Source organism: Anolis sagrei, chromosome 4, assembly GCF_037176765.1.
Source record: "Anolis sagrei isolate rAnoSag1 chromosome 4, rAnoSag1.mat, whole genome shotgun sequence".
Classification (NCBI taxonomy): Eukaryota; Metazoa; Chordata; class Lepidosauria; order Squamata; family Dactyloidae; genus Anolis; species Anolis sagrei.
In genome coordinates, this window is record NC_090024.1 from 166,749,002 (window position 1) to 166,766,869 (window position 17,868).

The 17,868-nt window shown below is 40.0% G+C and overlaps 2 protein-coding genes across 4 annotated transcripts in view; one reads left to right on the top strand and one right to left on the bottom strand.

Annotated features, from left to right (window-relative positions):
- Positions 1-13,405, bottom strand: part of LOC132774005 (phosphoglucomutase-1) — an 89,420-nt gene extending 76,015 nt beyond the window's left edge. The window contains exons 1-3 of one of the 3 annotated variants that reach the window (XM_060773658.2): positions 13,299-13,382; positions 2,924-3,105; positions 141-352 (exon numbers count right to left, since the gene is read on the bottom strand). In XM_060773658.2, coding sequence (XP_060629641.2) covers positions 141-352; positions 2,924-3,104 — 393 coding nt within the window. In that variant the 5' untranslated portion in view covers position 3,105; positions 13,299-13,382. Of the gene's footprint in view, positions 1-140; positions 353-2,923; positions 3,106-9,893; positions 9,973-13,298 lie in introns of those variants that run through there. The other 2 variants (XM_060773656.2, XM_067467853.1) reach the window with 2 other exon arrangements.
- A 25-nt stretch (positions 13,406-13,430) lies between these two features.
- Positions 13,431-17,868, top strand: part of ITGB3BP (integrin subunit beta 3 binding protein) — a 50,868-nt gene continuing 46,430 nt past the window's right edge. The window contains exon 1 of the mRNA XM_060773660.2: positions 13,431-13,526. Within this exon, the coding sequence (XP_060629643.2) occupies positions 13,522-13,526 (5 nt within the window). The 5' untranslated portion in view covers positions 13,431-13,521. The remainder of the gene's footprint in view (positions 13,527-17,868) is intronic.

Below are 17,868 nucleotides of genomic sequence, written 5' to 3' on the forward strand. Positions count from 1 at the left end.
TGTAATATTCTATAGTACAGAAAAAAATTAAAATAGTTAATACTTGCTAAATACATTTCAGTTGAAGTATACTTGAACTTGAAAATGTATGGGCCGTTATACCAACACAACTTTTTAAATTACCCTCCTTGGTCACTTACAGTTGTAAGGATTTTAGAAAGTTCACTATGGAGAAGACATCCATCATTATTTGTATCTGCACTTGCAAATGCTTTAAGTAGCTCTGTGCTCTTAATGGGTTCTTCTTGTTTTAAGATGGAACAAAAATCATCAAAATTCAATGAGAAAGTCTGAGGAGTCCAATATTTATCAACTGTCTTCTGAGATGGATTTCTTCCTGCTTGCTGAAGTACTGCATAATAAAGCAAAATAGTTGCATGTATTGATACTGATAATACTTTTGTCAAAATAGTATATATGGATGCAAATCCCCTTTTCTAGTAGTCTAAAAGCCTAGCAGTCTAAAGCCAGAAAAATTTGGCAACTAGCATTCACTCAGTGGCGTATCATTTCTTGGCTTACCTTCTGTACTTTACTTATTCCTGGAAGCAAGAACTCTGACTCTTGTTCAGGAAATATTTGTATTTTGTGTGAAGGTACAAACAAAATACAAATATGAAATCCTGGGATTGTAGTGTGATGAGGCACTATTTGGTAGAAAATGCTGAAGATCATGTAAAACTACAGGTCCCATGATTCTATAGCATTGAGCCATGGCTGTTACATTCTATAGTGCATTAATTCTATAATGTAGATGTGCTCCATATTTTAACTACAATTGCAGAGAAGTATAACAAGGGTGACATTTGTTGCTGATACAGTATTACGAAGTAGATTAGTACGGACATTTTTGACATTTGTTCCCTAGTATCGTTCCGTCTAACCAATGGTGTATCTAAATTTCAAAATTTTATGTGGAAGCATTCATCACACCCCAGAAGGCATATGTTCTATGGTAGCCTGTAGTTGCCTAACAAAACATTTGGGTCTTTTCCTTTTAACAGCAAACCCACAGACCTAGTCAAAACTCCTTTTTAAACCTACAGCTGCAAGCATAATTTGTCAAATAGGTTTCTCTGTAAAAAAGCAAACTGATAAGACATTTGAATCTGTTTATGTAGATCACTGAATAAAGGTAAATGCCCATAAGAGACTTTTATTATGTAGGTATTTTAGTTTTCTGAGGGACAACCCAGCATCCTACTTTAACCTTGTGTTCATATTCTTAAAAGACAATAAATAAATAAAATCCCACCCCACCTCCCCAGAGATAGACTAAAAAACTCTGCTGCTTGGTGCATTATTTAGACATACTAGGAAACCAGTACTTATGATCTGTTTACCAGATTCTTCATATTACTTTTTAAAGAAAGGTCTACTATGCATTAAATGTACCTTTTCTATAAAAAATGTGTGGGTTCTGATAAGTGACTATAGGAACATTTTAGTCTAGAACAATGTATCATATTTCTTAACTGCAAGTCATAAAAACAAAGATTTGAAGAAGTATATTGTAAATGTCAGTGTAGGACTTGTAGTATATCATAGTAATCAATATGGTATGTCACAAGATATTAATCAAATATCATATGTCACAACCGAGGTCACCTTGGTTTCTTGTCAAAACTGAATCAAAAGTTTGCAATGGACTAAAATACACATTTTTATTTGTTTGTTTTTTAAACAGTTTCAGAGGTCTCTAGAAATGAAATGGCCTTGAACTCTTGTCTTCTGTAATCTGACCTTGAAATAGACATGGCCAAACACTTGCCGTGTACCCAAGTGACATATGGACACAGATGAAAGAAGTAGCATGGAACGGAGAGAAAGCATTTGTTCACACCATTCATATTTAACGTCCTGATTAGTGGAAGATAATACTGAGATTTTACAAGCAGCAGTCCTGAAAATCTAATAGAGCTACATAACATATAAGGATATGGTAAAAAGAATTTAGATTGTCCCACGAAAATAGAATGTAGATGATTATAAACAGTAGATTACAATGGTCATTTTGTGTACATTTGTAGTCATGTATGTAAGTATACACATAGCAGCAGCTGTAGCATTAGGTCCTCTGTCTCAGAATGAGCATTTCTCAAACCACTGAAAATGCTATTCTCAAATCGTTAAAATCCTATTAAAACACTGCACCAGAAATGGGCAACCTCCAGTTGTTGTTGAGGATGGAGAACCACCACCTCACTGGCTTTACTGGGCAGACCTAATTATATCCCAATCGCCCCTGCTCAGCCCTGTTTTAATTGTATATTATTTCTGGAGCACCCCAGCCTTGTATTTGTTCCCACTCTGGTCATAGAAACACATGCCTTTGTTACATCCCATCTGGATTAGTGTAACATTCTCTTAATGGAGCTGCTTTTGAAAGTGCTCAGAAACATCCGCTGGTTCACAGAGCTGCCCAAAGAGCCTACTAGATTGGCTTGTTACGTAACAGGAGGTGGCTGCGAAGAACACGTAATGCCTTTTTTGCAACAGCTCCATGGGTTGCCAGTCCATTTTCGGACATAATTCAAAATGTTGTTTCTAACTTATAAAGCACTACCCAGCTCAAGTCCATGCTATTTCAGGAAGTTCCTTCTTATATGTACTTGTTTAGGCTTTAGCATCTTCAGGGCAGGAATATTCAAAACATGTTTGTTAGGAAGAAAAGAGACTGGAAAAAGATTTATTTTATTTTTTATGTACATGATTTTCTGATGCTAAGATACGGGATGCCCAAATGGTATACTTTAATGAGCAGCCTATAAACACAGAGGTATAGAAATATAAAATACAAGACAGTTTCACAGATATACTGAACAGTTAAAACACACAAGAAATATTTGGGATTTTAAGATATCATTCACATCCTGACAGTTTCCTCTCGTACAGCCCGAAATTTAAAATAAATAAAACTTACCCAAACACAGTTGCTCTTTTGATTTAATGTTTTCTAAACTGCTTTTAAAGACTGCTAGATAGGCTGCTCGGCAGTTCTTATAAAACATTTCCTCTTCATAATTCTGGAATCTCTTTGAATGAGAGTTTTCTGCTGTTTGTTCACTGAAGGGGGATGCATTGCTCTTCTCACTGCCAGCCATCCTGTGAATAATGAAAACATATTGAGAGACTCTTTCTTTTATTTGCATACCTCAATATTGGATCACCATCTGTCCACCCGCTCAGGTGGGAGGGGATATTCTCTGTATACTTCACTGTCTACAACAACAGCAAAGGGACTGGGGTGAGAGAATGTATAAATATTGTTCAACATGCATTACTATTTTTAAAACTTCTTTATTTGTATTTCTTAACCAATTCAAGGCAGTACACAACAGTAAATCAGATTTGTAGGTTGATTATATGACATACCAGGTGATATCCCAATGAAATCAAATGAGTGTGCCTGCTTATTCTGCTTCTTCCATATAGAATGGGTACAAAGAAGGCCAAGGGGAAAGGTAGCTTTGCAGACACTTATCCTCATTCTACCACCATGCCATCCTGAAAAGGTATTAGTGGCTCCCAACTCTTACATCATTCAGGAGAAATGAGTGTTCAGAGAATGTGGGGGCATTTACTCTGTAGAATTAACACATTTCAACATGACTTTAACTGCCATGGTTAAATGTTATGGAATCCTGGATTTGTAGTTTGGTGGGGCAGCAGCATTCTTGAGCAGAGAAGGATAAAACCTTGTAAAACTACTACTCTCATAATTCCATAGCATTGGGACATGGCAGTGAAAGTGGTATCAAAATGCACTCATTCACCTCATGATCTAGCAACATCTTTCCTAGTTCTTGTGCTGGTGTTTATGGAAGCAAACAGAGATCCACAATGGGAAGGAAGATGTTGTTTGCCATACTTTTCCCTTTATGCAGATCTGTACATGCCTCTTTAGCTTTTCTCTTGCACATGTAAAAAAAGAGGGCTTTAATAACAAATATATGAATAGATGGTTGCTTATACATCGAATATGTATATATACATTGATATATGGCATCGAATTGTGCCAACTCTGCACGCTGCCCTGAGTTGCCTTTGGATTGATATGGATGGGATAGAAATAGCATAAATAAATAAATAAATAAATAAACCACCTACAAAATTCTGGCACAGCCTATGTAACGTAACTTTCAGATCATACTGATTTAAGTCTCCCCTTCTTAAGAAATCAACATATTCAACAATGACTGTGAATTCAGGGGCAATTTCAGCTCCACATGAAATAATATGCCATACATACCAGATAGGTAGGCCACAGCTATAAATAAGATTAGCAAATGTGTGGGTCTAGATTCAGGTATCAACCAACCTACCTGTGGGTCAATGAGCCCAAAGAATCAGCCTGATCCCTGAACCCTTAGGAGTTACAGGGAAGGATCTCCTGGGCAGATGCTCCCCACGTATTCCCTGACCAACCAGAGAGTGTAGAAAAGGCATCTACTTCCAGACCTCTTCTATCCCATATCTCCTGAATCTCAAGAGTCCTCCATAGGCTATTAATATCAGGGAGGCACCAGTAATAGCAGTCTTGGATCCAAAACCCAAGCAAACTACTCTTAAAGTTATGATGAGTAAAGCAATGCAGTAAGTATTGGTGGTGTGGATGCTCAAAAGCAACTGATGAGTTCCTGAAAGATCCAGTCTTAAACACCCTCCCACGACCTGGGTGGAACTCGCATCTGGGCACTTTGGCCAGATCTCCTAGCCAATAAGCATGACCCAATTCAAACTCATTGGCTAGCACTTCTTGCCTTCTGCCAAGATTGCACCAGAACTACCCGGGGAAAAACTACCCGGGAAAAAAAAGAATTAGATGTCATACCCAAACCATTGCTATACTGTACCTTCCACAAATTCCCTGCTCACTTTCCTCCAGTGAGTAGCATATATGAATTTAATTCTCCTCACTTTACCTAACTCTGTGAGGTAGTTCTGGCTGAAAATATGTGATCTTTTTCTTATAATTAGTTATTATAGTGAACATGATTTCTTAGAATAACAAGTGAACCTGAATAATAATGACAAGATACAGATATTTTACAGGAATTAGAAATTCACTCATTAGCTTAACTTGGCATTTACATATAATTACAATGTAGCAATTGCACTGGAAAACAGGCCACGATAGCTAAGGTATGTAATATATATCATTATATATCTGGTACTTCTTGCACAACCAAGTATTCTTATTGCCTTGCTAATTTTAATCCCTCTCAAGGTTAATTCATAGGGCTGATTATTTTGTGCACGGTAGTTTGCATAGTAAATACCAGAAATTCTTGTATGCGCGAGCTTCCTAAATTGCACATGGTGTGCTGCCACACACCAGATACAACTTTTTGGCATACCACTGAAGATGCCATTTTTTCCAGCGTCCACCAATGCGTGTTGAAAGATTAATTTTGAATGTAGCTGACAGGTGCAGTTGACCAGCTGCCTATGGGCAAGCAGCCAGTATACGCTGGATTGTCATGTGAAGAGGCTGTTCATCCTATTGAAATGAAGTTGATTAAGCTCAAATCCCAGCTTTGATGAGATGTATGGGAAATTTTGTTAGCAGCAAAAGACCAATTTTCCCCAAGGCACATCCTAGAGCCACAAAGCCTCCAAGTTTAAAAGGCAGTCGTTTCCAAATCTTTGACCTTCCGAGTACATTTTTCAAAACAGTGTGGAAACTCTATCATGGAACCACCTGAACTGTAGATCGTGGGACAAGTTCTGTCTAGAATGAACTGAATGTACACAAACCACTACATATACCTGTTTACCTTACCACAACATCATGAATTTTGCCTTAGACATTCTCAACACTTCCCAATACTTGCTATTTGTGGTAAGTAATGGCCAGGAATCTATATTTTAGAAGTTTATTTATGATTAACTGATATTTTAATCTTCAACAAAAAAAATGATGGTTCCTAGACTAATGCCAGCCCATGACAGTGGTGCAACACCTGAAGAGTTTCCAAGTAAGAAAAATACAATTGCAGCCAATATACACAAATATGGCACTAGTCTCTGGCACGAGGGGGCAGGGTAATTAGCAATCTGCTACATCAAATAGTTTAAGAGTCATTGCTCTATAGCAAAGATCCTCAAACGTTTTTAGTGAAGGGTCAGTTCCCAGTCCCCCAGACTATTGAGTGGGGTGGGCGGCTGTAGTTTGAAAAAAAGCATGAATGAATCACACTACACATATCTTATTTGTAGTGCAAAAATGCATGAAAGAGCAATATAATATTTAAAGTGAAGAACAATTTTAACTTACCAGTACTTCGGTGGGAAGTGTGCGCCTACTTTTGGTTGATAATCTAGTCAAGTTAATTAGGATTGTTATTGATCTGTGTCTTCAAGTAATTTCAGACTTAGGCTGATCCTAGGTCTAAAGTTTAGGGCTGTGTCTGGCCCGTGGGCCTTAATTTGTGAACCCCAGATCTGTAGTTTCCCTTTGATTTTTTGGATCTTGTGGAAGAGGCTTCATGTCTTCTTTGTTCTTGTTGTCTTCTTTTTCCCTGCACTGATTATTATTGTCCTTGCACACAAGTAACGGAACATTCACCTTCAGGGTTGTGACTCTATTTTGGTCACTTTTTACTTTTGCTTCTTGTTTCTCCTCAACTGCTTGGGGAGTTTGGTCTACTGAGGCTTCCTATTCTTTTTGTGGCTACAGATATTGGATTTTGCATTTTCTCCTGACAGTGTCCCTAGTTTCAATCCAGAGTTCTTCTAGTCCTCATTCAGTTGGGCTTAAAAATGCAAAAATATTTTTACATTCCCTTTAAATTCTACAAGTAGGTTGTATTTTGGCATGATGTATGATTTAGTTTTTCTTCTTTAACTTTATTCCCATTCTTGACATTAGTAGTTTGGGATCTGTGCCACAATTTGACCATGGCCTTGTTTCTTGGCAGAGAATGGAGCTTCTCTATTTTCTGCTTATAATTATGTAGTCTATTTTATTTTTATATTGGTGATCAGATGGTTACCATACATATAGTCACCACTTGGGTTGCCTGAAGAATGTGTTTGCAATGACCAAATGGTTGGCTTCACAAAAGTCAATCAGGCACTCTCAATTTCTTGATCCAAGGCTAAATTTTCCTACAATCTTTGACTCTGCTCTTTTCATACTTTTGCTTTCCAATTGCCTGTGATTAATAAGCCCTATTTTGGTATATGATCAGTTTCCTCCTGGACTCCAGCACAGAATCTTTCTTCTTCTTGTGGCTCTGTAGTTGCTGCATAGACCTGGATTACTGTTATTCTGATGTGGTTTCCTGAAGACTTATTGATAGGATTTGGTGAGACTTTGCATTATGTCCCTTGACTGTATTTGCTACATCTCTCTTCACTATTAATAGCACTCAATTTTTCTTAGATTTCTGCTTCCTGAGTTAAACACAGTGTGGCTAAAATGTGGCTAATACACTGTGTTTGGCTAAAATGCCCTTGCCCTGCCCACTCTAGCTTGCTCATCCCAAGTATTACAATGTTCATACATTACATTTCTTGTTTTACTATATCAAGCTTCCCCCCTGACTCATGCACCTCATAATCTATACTCCTATGTGTTGCACAACTTTGGGCTTTCCTCCACCTCTGAGCACAACAGCCCATCAGAGTGAGTCCATCTGCATCATTGGCCACATTACTAGTTGCAGCTGTCCTCTGCTGTGCCACAGTGGCTCACTGAGTACAATCAGAAGTTTCAACTTCTTCCATTATCTCGTTTTATCTTGGATTACCTTACCACAGGGTTTTTAATGGTAAAAGACATTCAAAAGGAGATTAACATACCTCCTTTGCGAAGTACTAACAAGCATTAACCATGGTCCCACTACCAACTCTGAGAGATCTTTCACCAATGTCATCTTCCATTACAACTACTACTCAATAGTTGTTCAGAACATTCAGGCTAGCTCCACAGCAAATGTCTGCCTGACGAAGCAGCCCTGCTGCTGTAAGTAATGCCTCTTCACTCATAGGACCATGCAATCCCACCACCATGGAAAGTTAATGCCATTGGTGGTATTGTTTCATCTAAAGTCAATGGTTCTCAACCTGTGGGTCCCCAGGTGCCAGTTTACAGTTGTTAGGATTTCTGGAAGTTGAAGGCCACAACATCTGGGGACCCACAGGTTGAGAACCATGGATAACTGGTCATATTTCTTCCATTGGGCTAAAAGCAGCTAAAGGATGGGGAATGGTAATTTACATTGTGAAAATTGTTTTTGGAAGGATTAACAACATTTCCAGCTGCTGTGGTGCAGGTATTTGAATTTTACTTTCATGCTGAGTGGCAGTCAGTCTGATTCAATGTGCGTTTAATCAGAAATGCCCCACTGAACTGTACCATTACTTTCTAATAAGGGGGCTTCTGCTCTGCAGAAATTAACTGTACTTTTGGCCAAGTAAAAGCATTCCAAGCATGAGATGCAGATTGTCTTCACTATAGTTATTTCAAGAGGGCCAAGTGGATTTAAAGCTACATTTTCTGCCTCAGTGGGTTTGGGGACTTGGCAGCTTATCATGTGCCTGGATGCAGACCCTAAGAGTGCAACAGAAGAAAACCAAACTCACCTGAATGAAAGGACCAAAGAAAGGAATTTTCTTTTTAAATAACTGAAATAATTCAACACTACTTTTTGCTCATATATGGTTAGTAAATGTCAATAGTAATTTTGTTCTTTACCAAAGGTGGGGCGGGTTTTTAGAAGGCCATCATAGAGAGGCATATAATTGTGTTGGATTGTTGGTCTAACCGCCTGCAACATTATTTTATCCAGTGCTGACTTCTGAAAATATATTCCAGTATAATAAATTGAATATTTCAAGTTCAATAACAACACAACAACATAGGTAGGGTCCCCTTCAGGACTCATTGGAGCCTTACTCGGGAGACCTAAATCACTCGCACCTTCTTGAGTTATATAGGCCTTTTACACTTGGGAAAGAAAGATAATAATCGCTTATCATGGATGAAGTACCCTATTTATAATACACAGACCGCCTTGCCTGACAGTTTCATATTACAGTGGCATAAGAAGGACCCCACAGGGACACAGTCCAGTTACTGCAAACGGGTGTCACTATAATAATTAAGCACCACTGTTAGCACACACAAAGGAAAGTGAGTTCTAGCCAATGAGGGAAAAAGAGAATAAATGTTAATTTTCCAGTAGCCAGTTTTATCAAATATGAACACTTGTTTATGCTCCTCAGCTCTCTCATTACTTAGCCATTCCTTATTTGGGCAGCTGTGCAGCACAGAGATGTCTTGAATATGTTACTCAAAGCATAGCATGCAAGAAATTATTTGGGAGATGAAAGCTAAGGTTATTAAAATATAGGCTACATTCACAGTTCACTAGAAAAATATAGAGAGAAAAATACGTGGAATCTGAGATAGGTAAATGATGATCTGATGATCTGATCAGATTTTCAAATTTTAATTCCATTACTTCAGAACAAAATAAATAATACAAAAATAATCTCATGTACAGAAGTTTTTCAAATCAATTCCCCATCTCCCTCCTCCCAGCAGTCTTCACAAATCATGAGACTCTCCAGAAGGTTGCTGGATCCCCCCCCCCCCCCCAAGGCGAGGATAAGGTAGGTGTTTGTGTTGCGGCTGAAGACAGTTGGCAATCATTGCTGGCCCTTTTAATAGGCCTTAACTTGAGTCTACACTGACCATACATGAAATGCAGTTTCACACAGTGTAGATGGGGCCTTAAGCAGCTTCCCTTGGATTAATCTAGATCAGTCCATGTGTAGTGTGTAGTCACCATGAGGTTGACTGCATCACCTGCCAACTTAAGCAGTCAGTATTGATGTGCCCAGAGTTTAAAAATAAATGGATAAATAAATATATTTAGTACCTTAACAGTGACTGCTCCTAAAATACGGGAGGCTCCATTGTCCTCTTCTTTGCTGTCATTCTGCTATCTGACAAATACATTTTTATTTCTAGATGGTGTGGGAAATCTAAAGCCATTTCAGATGAGAAAAAAATAATCCCCAGTATTCTTTGTTCCAGCATAGATTTTATTGTGGACATCCACATGACGTTTTGTTCATCCTAAAGTTTTTCCTGTGAACTCCTAGCAATAGCAAGCACTTTTCTTTCCCATGCTCCTCATTGGTTTAAATTAACCCAGTGCTTTCTGACACACAATGTATCTGTGCTTGCTTGAGTGTTTAATACATCTTGAAAAAAGTAAAGTAGCTCGCTTCTAGTAAACATGGTCACTGTTTTCAGGAGATACATTCAACTGAGATCAAGCAAGGTAAAACACTAAAGCTAAATGTTAAACTGCAACACTGATAAAATATTTGGCACTTGCACAATAATTCCTGAAAAATAACTTAAAATCACTCAGAGAATGTTGGTAAAAATCAATTTCTGAAATGTTGTATGAGACTGGATGTGACACATGATCAGTGGGAAGGGCATAGAGGAGAAAGCGGGTGGAAAATGCAGCATATTTTGAGAAAGACTCCATGCAAATCATAAACCATATATTAATCAAAACAAAACTGGAAACTCTCAACATTCTCAAAGCCCCTTTGTCTCATTCATTGGATTTTTTTTAAAAATGTAGAATTAACAGATTCCATTGGTTAACATTTATGTTGGGATCATCCCATTTACTCAATTTCTACGACTTTACTTATAGAGGTCTGACTTCTGTTAATAATTCTACCTTTGAATCAACAGGATTTATCTATGTGTTGACTACAGTTCAAGAATTCATTGAGCAGATACACTCTATTTGGGACTATCCAACAAGAATTCTGCCATTACCAACATTGATGACAGATAGACCTTGACAAAAGCTTGTTTGGACATTGTACAGTATTTTTATCTATTAAAGTTGTTACTTAGTCTTGACTTCTTTCAGTATGTTGAACAGATTTTTCCGTTTCATAAAGTGTTTTGAAAGTCTGTTAGGAGACACTGATCACCTTCTAACTGTCTACTCTTTATGTCCCAAAGAACTCTTAAGTCAGTTATGTATTACAAAATGAAAATGTCAAAGCAAGTTGAGGAAAAACCACAAATCAATGTGATTGACAAAATGGAATGGCCCTGGATTATGTTTTGGATGGCGTGATTTTAATTGCTGTTTTAATAATTCATGTTTTAATATTCTGGTTTTAATTTTAATTGTTTATTTTATGTCGTATGGCATCAAATTGCTGCCTGTTGTAAGGCTGCCTTGAGTCCCCTCTGGGATGAGAAATGCGGGATATAAATATGGCTTATTATTATTATTATTATTATTATTACTGTATGTGGGTCATTTTTAAATTTAAAAATGGCTCCACCTTACAAAATAACCACGTGCCCCCAAGGCCCTATCTATATTGCCATATAATGTGGTTTGAAGCTGCATTATATGGTCATTGTAGACTCATATAATGCAATTTAACTGCACTGGGCTGCATCATGAGTCTACACTGACCATACGATGCAGTTTCAAACTGCATTACATGGCAGTGTAAAAGGGGGGAGGGGCAATGCACTTGAAACTACATTGTATGGTCAGTGTAGACTCAGGTCCCTTCTACATTGCCATAAAACAGATTATCAACGAAAACCATCCACATTATGTTTTGAACTGTATTATAGGAATCTACACTGCCACATAATCCAGTTCAAAGCAGATAATCTGGATTTAAGGTACTGTTATATTATCTGGGAAGAGGCTAAAAGGGGGTGCTAGAAAGAGAATAGTCTTGGGGAAGGGTTGAAGGAGTAAAATAATTTCCCCCTGCTTTCTTATTATCCCCCCCCCCCCCCCGCCGCCCATTTCACCCTGGAGGAAACAACCCTTGTTTATGAAATGGGAACTGGGGAGGGAGAATAATTTGCAAAATTGGGGAAAATTGTTTTTCTCTATCAACTCCCCCTCCTGTAGAATGGACTATCCTCTATCTAGTGCCTCCTTTTGGCCTGTGACCAGATAAATTAAATTTTATATGGCAGTGTAGAATGGGCCTCCTGCATTGGACTGCATCACAAGTCTACACTGGCCATATGATGCAGCTTCAAACTAAATTATATGGCAGTGTAAAAGGGGCTCCATATAATACAGTTTAAACTGCATTATATGGCATTGTAACATACTCTTAGCTGCCCAAGGGTCGCCATAAATCACAAATGACTGGAACGCACAGAACAAAAAAAGCATACAGTCTAACTACCTAAACTGGGCTCTACAGGCCAATGGGTACTCCACCAAAGACATCAGAAGAGCTGCAAGACCGAGGACAAGCCACGAGAGTAAAGACAAAGATCCACCCAGAAGAAAAGTGTTCTTGCCATACATCAAGGGAACCACTGACTGCATTGGGAAGCTGATGAGGAAACACAACATACAAACTATCTACAGACCCACCAAGAAAGTCCAACAAATGCTACGGTCAGCAAAGCAAATAGTATATGGTAGACCTCTGCAGGAGTCGACCCTGTACCATGTAGCTGTGGACAAGTCTACATAGGGACCACCAAATGTCGCATTGCCCAAACACAAATCAAGGAACACAAAAGGCACTGCAGACTACTTCAACCAGAGAAGTCAGCCATAGCAGAGCACCCGATGAACCAACCTGGACACAGCATATTATTTGAGAACACAGAAATGCTTGACCACTCTGACAACCACCATGTCATACTAGACAGAGAAGCCATTGAAATCCAAAAGCATGTAGACAATTTCAACAGAAAGGAGGAAACTATGAAAATGAACAAAATCTAGCTACCAGTATTTTAAAAAGCTCTAAAATCAGGACAGTAAATAAACAGTAACCCTCAAATAAAACATGGGAATTCTAGACAAGAATCAATCAGGGCCAGCTAACACCTCCCAACAAAGGATTCCCTCAGACAAGAATCAGCCAGGCTTTGAAGCTGCAAGGTCATTCAGTGCTAATCAAGGTGGCCAACTGCAACATTCAGACCTACCTCACACAAGAGTTCTTTCTCCCACCCTGGATATTCCACAAACATATAAACATCACCTGCCTAGTTTTCAACAGACCTCACAACCTCTGAGGATGCCTGCCATAGATGCAGGCGAAACGTCAGGACAGAATGCTTCTGGAACATGGCCATACAGCCCGGAAAATTCACAGCAACCCATACATTCTATATCTTTCTAAAAAGTTTTTACGACTCTCAGTTTCGCAGGCCTATTTTATGGTGATGAACGCTATCCCCTTCCCTCAGAGAACAAAAACAAAGGAAGGCGGAGACAGCAGCAAAGGGAAGCGAGTCCAACCTGGCTGAGGCCTTTGTCAGGCCTGTGCTTTCCCGGAGGTCCTTTGTCGCCGTTGCTTAGCAACCCGCTGGGCTCCGCCTCGAGCGGCGCTTCCCCGGCCCTTTCGACGCCGTCAGCGGGGGAGCCTGTTTCCGGCCGGGCGAGTTTGAGCGACGCACCGCCTCGGCATTAGGCGGGAGGCTTCGCTTTCTTGGCACTCCGCGCTGCTTCGGGACTGGCCGTCATGCCGTAAGTACCGGAGCAGCCCAGGAGGCCGGGCGGGGAGGCCTGTCCCGCGTGTGCGAGGCGGGGCCTGCTGAAGTCTCAGCCCTTCCCTTCGGAGAATGGTTAAGATTCAAACAGGCATGGGCTGAGCCAATGGTTTCAGCGTTTGCCTCAGACAGCGTGCATCCACATTGTAGTTCAGGCATGGGCAAATTTGGGCCCTCCAAGTGTTTTGGACTTCAACTCCCACCATTCCTAACAGCCTCAGGCTCCTTCCTTTTCTCCCTCGGCCGAAAAGGAAAGGACCTGAGGCTGTTAGGAATGGTGGGAGTTGAAGTCCAAAACACTTGGAGGGCCCAAGTTTGCCCATGCTTGGTGTGGAATGAATGCAGTTTGATACCAATTTAACTGCCACGGCTACCAGTGCTAGGGACTCACGGGAGCTATATTTTTGAGGGGAACCAGCACACTGGCAGAAAACCATGTAAAACGACTTTTAAAAACTTAGTATTGAACACTGACCTTAAGGTACAGTATGTGAAATTACTAAATAACCCGGTTTTCAGACAGAAGGAGGTGCGTTCCCAAGCATTTCCCGCAGAGAGCTGTTTTACATGTATATTTACTTGCCTGTTCCTCACCGAGTGCGGTGGGATTTACTTTCTAATGAGTGCGCCCCCTTCCACACAGTTGAATAATATCCCACATTGTCTGCTTTGCACTGGAATATATCTTAGTATAATAATAATAATAAACTTTATTTATACCCCGCCACCATCTCCCCAATGGGGACTCAGAGCGGCTTACATGGGGCCAAGCCCAAACAAGAATTACAATATAACAATACAAATTGCAATAAAATAAACAACATAACATTAAAATATAAAACATCAAAGCATATAAAACAATATACACAGAACATAGGAACTAAACATAATAACAGAATGACAGAGGGCAGGCCACATGTACATAAAATGATTTAAAAACTCAGGGTGAGATAAGGGGGCAGAACTAATTGTAAGGGAGAACTCATAGAGAGATAGGAAAATTAGCAAACCTTCGTACATGGGGAGCAGGGACTCCTGGGACAAGAACGTTGGAGGAGCACTGGCATAAAATTTTGTGGCTACTCTCCGAAAGCGCAACGGCAGAGCCAGGTCTTGAGACTCTTTTTAAAGGTTTCCAAGGTAGGGGCTCTCCGGGCAATGAATTCCAGAGTCGGGGGGGGGGGGTGCCACAGAGGAGAAGGCTCTCTCCCTTGTACCCACAAGGTAAGGGCAAAAGGAGGGGCTCGCCTGAAGATCAAAGTATGGACTCAGGGCACTTCCACACAGCCATATAGCCCAGAATATCAAGGCACAAAATCCCACAATATATGCATTGAACTGGGACCCCTTCCACACAGCTGAATAAAGTCCCACATTATCTGCTTTGCACTGGAATTATCGCAGTGTGGACTCAGGGCCCTTCCACGCAGCCATATAGCCCAGAATATCAAAGCAGAAAATCCCATAATATCTGCATTGAACTGGGGACCCTTCTACACAGCTGAATAAAATCCCACATTATATGCTTTGAACTGTAATATATCTCAGTGTGGACTCAGGTCCTTCCACACAGCCATATAGCCCAGAATTTCAAGGCAGAAAATCCCACAGTATCGGCATTGAACTGGGACCCCTTCTACACAGCTGAATAAAATCCCACATTTTCTGCTTTGAAATAGGATGTATGGCAGTGTGGACTCAGATAACCCAGTTCAAAGCAGATATTTTGGGATTCTCTGCCTTGATATTCTGGGATATAGGGCTGTGTGAAAGGGCCCTCTGTTTGCAGGTCATATTTGAAATGCATTGACCCTCTCCCACCACCTTTTTATTTTGGGTGTCCCAAAACAATGTCTACACCCAGTGGTTCACAGCCTTTTTTGGCTATGACCACCTAAGCATCTCTAAAACCCTGATTTCCTCCCCCCCCCCCCCCCACACACACATATAATTATTATTATTCAAAAAATGCCTCCCAAATGAACTATTAGGAGGGAGCCTAAAAAGCCATAAACGTGGTCTAAACAAGCTTCCAAAGAACATGGCATCCATGAAAGAGAAAAACAAAAGAACAAAAACACAGTTGAAGTACTGAGGAAATAAATCACCAAGAAATTGTTTTTCATAGCTATTTGTTATCATAACTATTAAAATGTTTAAAAGCAATGCTTTTGGATTTGGAAAGATTTCGTCGTTTACAAGAAACGTTGGCCAGGAGATGCCCAACTGTATTTACTCAGTCTTCGAGGAGGCTCTTTCCATGTCCCCCATTACTATTAATATAGAAGGTTTGTCGCTTGCTAAGGAAGAACTACTGGCCAAAATGTCTGAGGACATTTCATGTAACATCTTATGTATACAGGAAAGACACAGAGACATCACAATGAGAAGACCAAAAATCCTCGGAATGCAACTGGCAGTGGAATGATCTCACAGACAATATGGTAGTGCCCTTTTTGTACGATCTGGTATAGCAATCTCTGCAACCTCTCTCACAGAAGGGAACAACATTGAAATCCTATCTGTGGAACTTGATAACTGCAGTGTATCATCACTCTATAAACCACCTGGGGTTGATTTCTATTTTACGCCCCCAACCAATTGCCACAACCATCAAGCCAATTTTATTGTGGGAGATTTCAGTAGCCATAGCTGTGTCTGGGGCTATGATGATGATAGGAATGGTGAAGCAGTTCTAATGTAGGCCGACAATAGTAAAATCAGCCTCCTTCATGACAGTAAATTACTGCCATCATTTAATAGTGATCGATGGAAGCGTGGTTATAACCCTGATCTGATTTTTGTAAGTGACAGCATAGTCCACCATTGCATTAAAAGGGTATTAAACCCAATACCTAATACACAACACAGACCAATATGCTGCCAAACATATGCAACTGTAAGACCACAAAATGTCCCTTTCTGCAGAAGATATAATTTCAATAAAGCTAGCTGGACAAAGTTTACAGAGAACTTGGAAGCAGCTATTTCTGATATAGAACCATCTATAGAAGACTATGCTCTTTTTTGTAGAAGCTGTGAAAAGATCTTCCAGGCTCTCAATCCCTAGAGGCGGCTATACAAGCTACCTACCAGGCCTAAACAAAGAATCGCAAAACCAGCTACAGGAATATCTCAGACTATTTCAAGAAAATCCATACAGCAATGAGACTACAGCAGCAGGCCAGAAATTATCTACAGCCATAGCTAAAACTAAAAAAGACCGCAGGATAGAACTACTTGAGAATCTTCACATCTCTAAGAGTAGCTGAAGAGCCTGGCAATTGCTGAAGCACCTGGATAGTGACCTTCTGGTCAATTGTGGACATGTAAACGTAACACCAGACCAGATAGCACACCGGCTAATTCAGAATGGGAAAACCAACTGCAGGAAAGTAAATGTGAAAATCAGAAATTGAAACCCACCAGTTGACATCCCCCATAAACCTGAAAGAACTTAGAAGCTATTAAGCAATGTAAAACTGGTAAAGCACCTGGCCTAGATGACTTAATGAGGGAGCAAATCAAACACTTTGGGCCCAAAGCTGAAAACAGGCTTTTGAAATTTTACGATCAATGGCACACAAACAGATTCCCAGACTATGGAGGAAAACTAAGACCATTGCCATTTTAAAACCTGGCAAAGACGCCTCCAATGCCAGGAACTACCGGCCTATCTCACTCCTATGTCATCTATATAAAGTATATGAGAGGATACTACTAAATTGATTAGGACCTGTAATTGAACCCCGGCTTATTGCACAACAAGCAGGTTTCAGACCAGGGGAAAACTGCACAGCCCAAATTCTTAATCTGATCGAGTACATCGAGGAAGGATATGAGAAAGGTTGCATTACTGGAACAATTTTTATTGACCTTACAGCAGCCTACGACACGGTGCAACATAGGAAAACACTGCAGAAAGTCTACCATATTACCCGAGACTATGATTTCACAAAAACTATCCAGACTCTCCTAGAAAACCGTAGCTTCTATGTGAAGTTTCAGGGCAGCAAAAGTAGATGGAGGAGGCAAAAGAATGGCTTAACCCAAGGCAGCGTTCTTGCACCGACCTTGTTTAATATCTTTACAAATCAGCCACAACCACCACTCACAAAGACCTTTCTATATGCTGATGACCTGATGAACAACACAAGCAAAAGACTTTGTAGCAGTGGAAATCCAACTTACTAATGCCTTGAAAGATCTCTCCAGCTGCTACAAATATAACCACCTGAAGCCTAACCCTGCCAAAACAAAAGTATGTGCTTTCCATATACGCAATTGTGAAGCCAACAGGAAATTGAAAGTCACCTGGG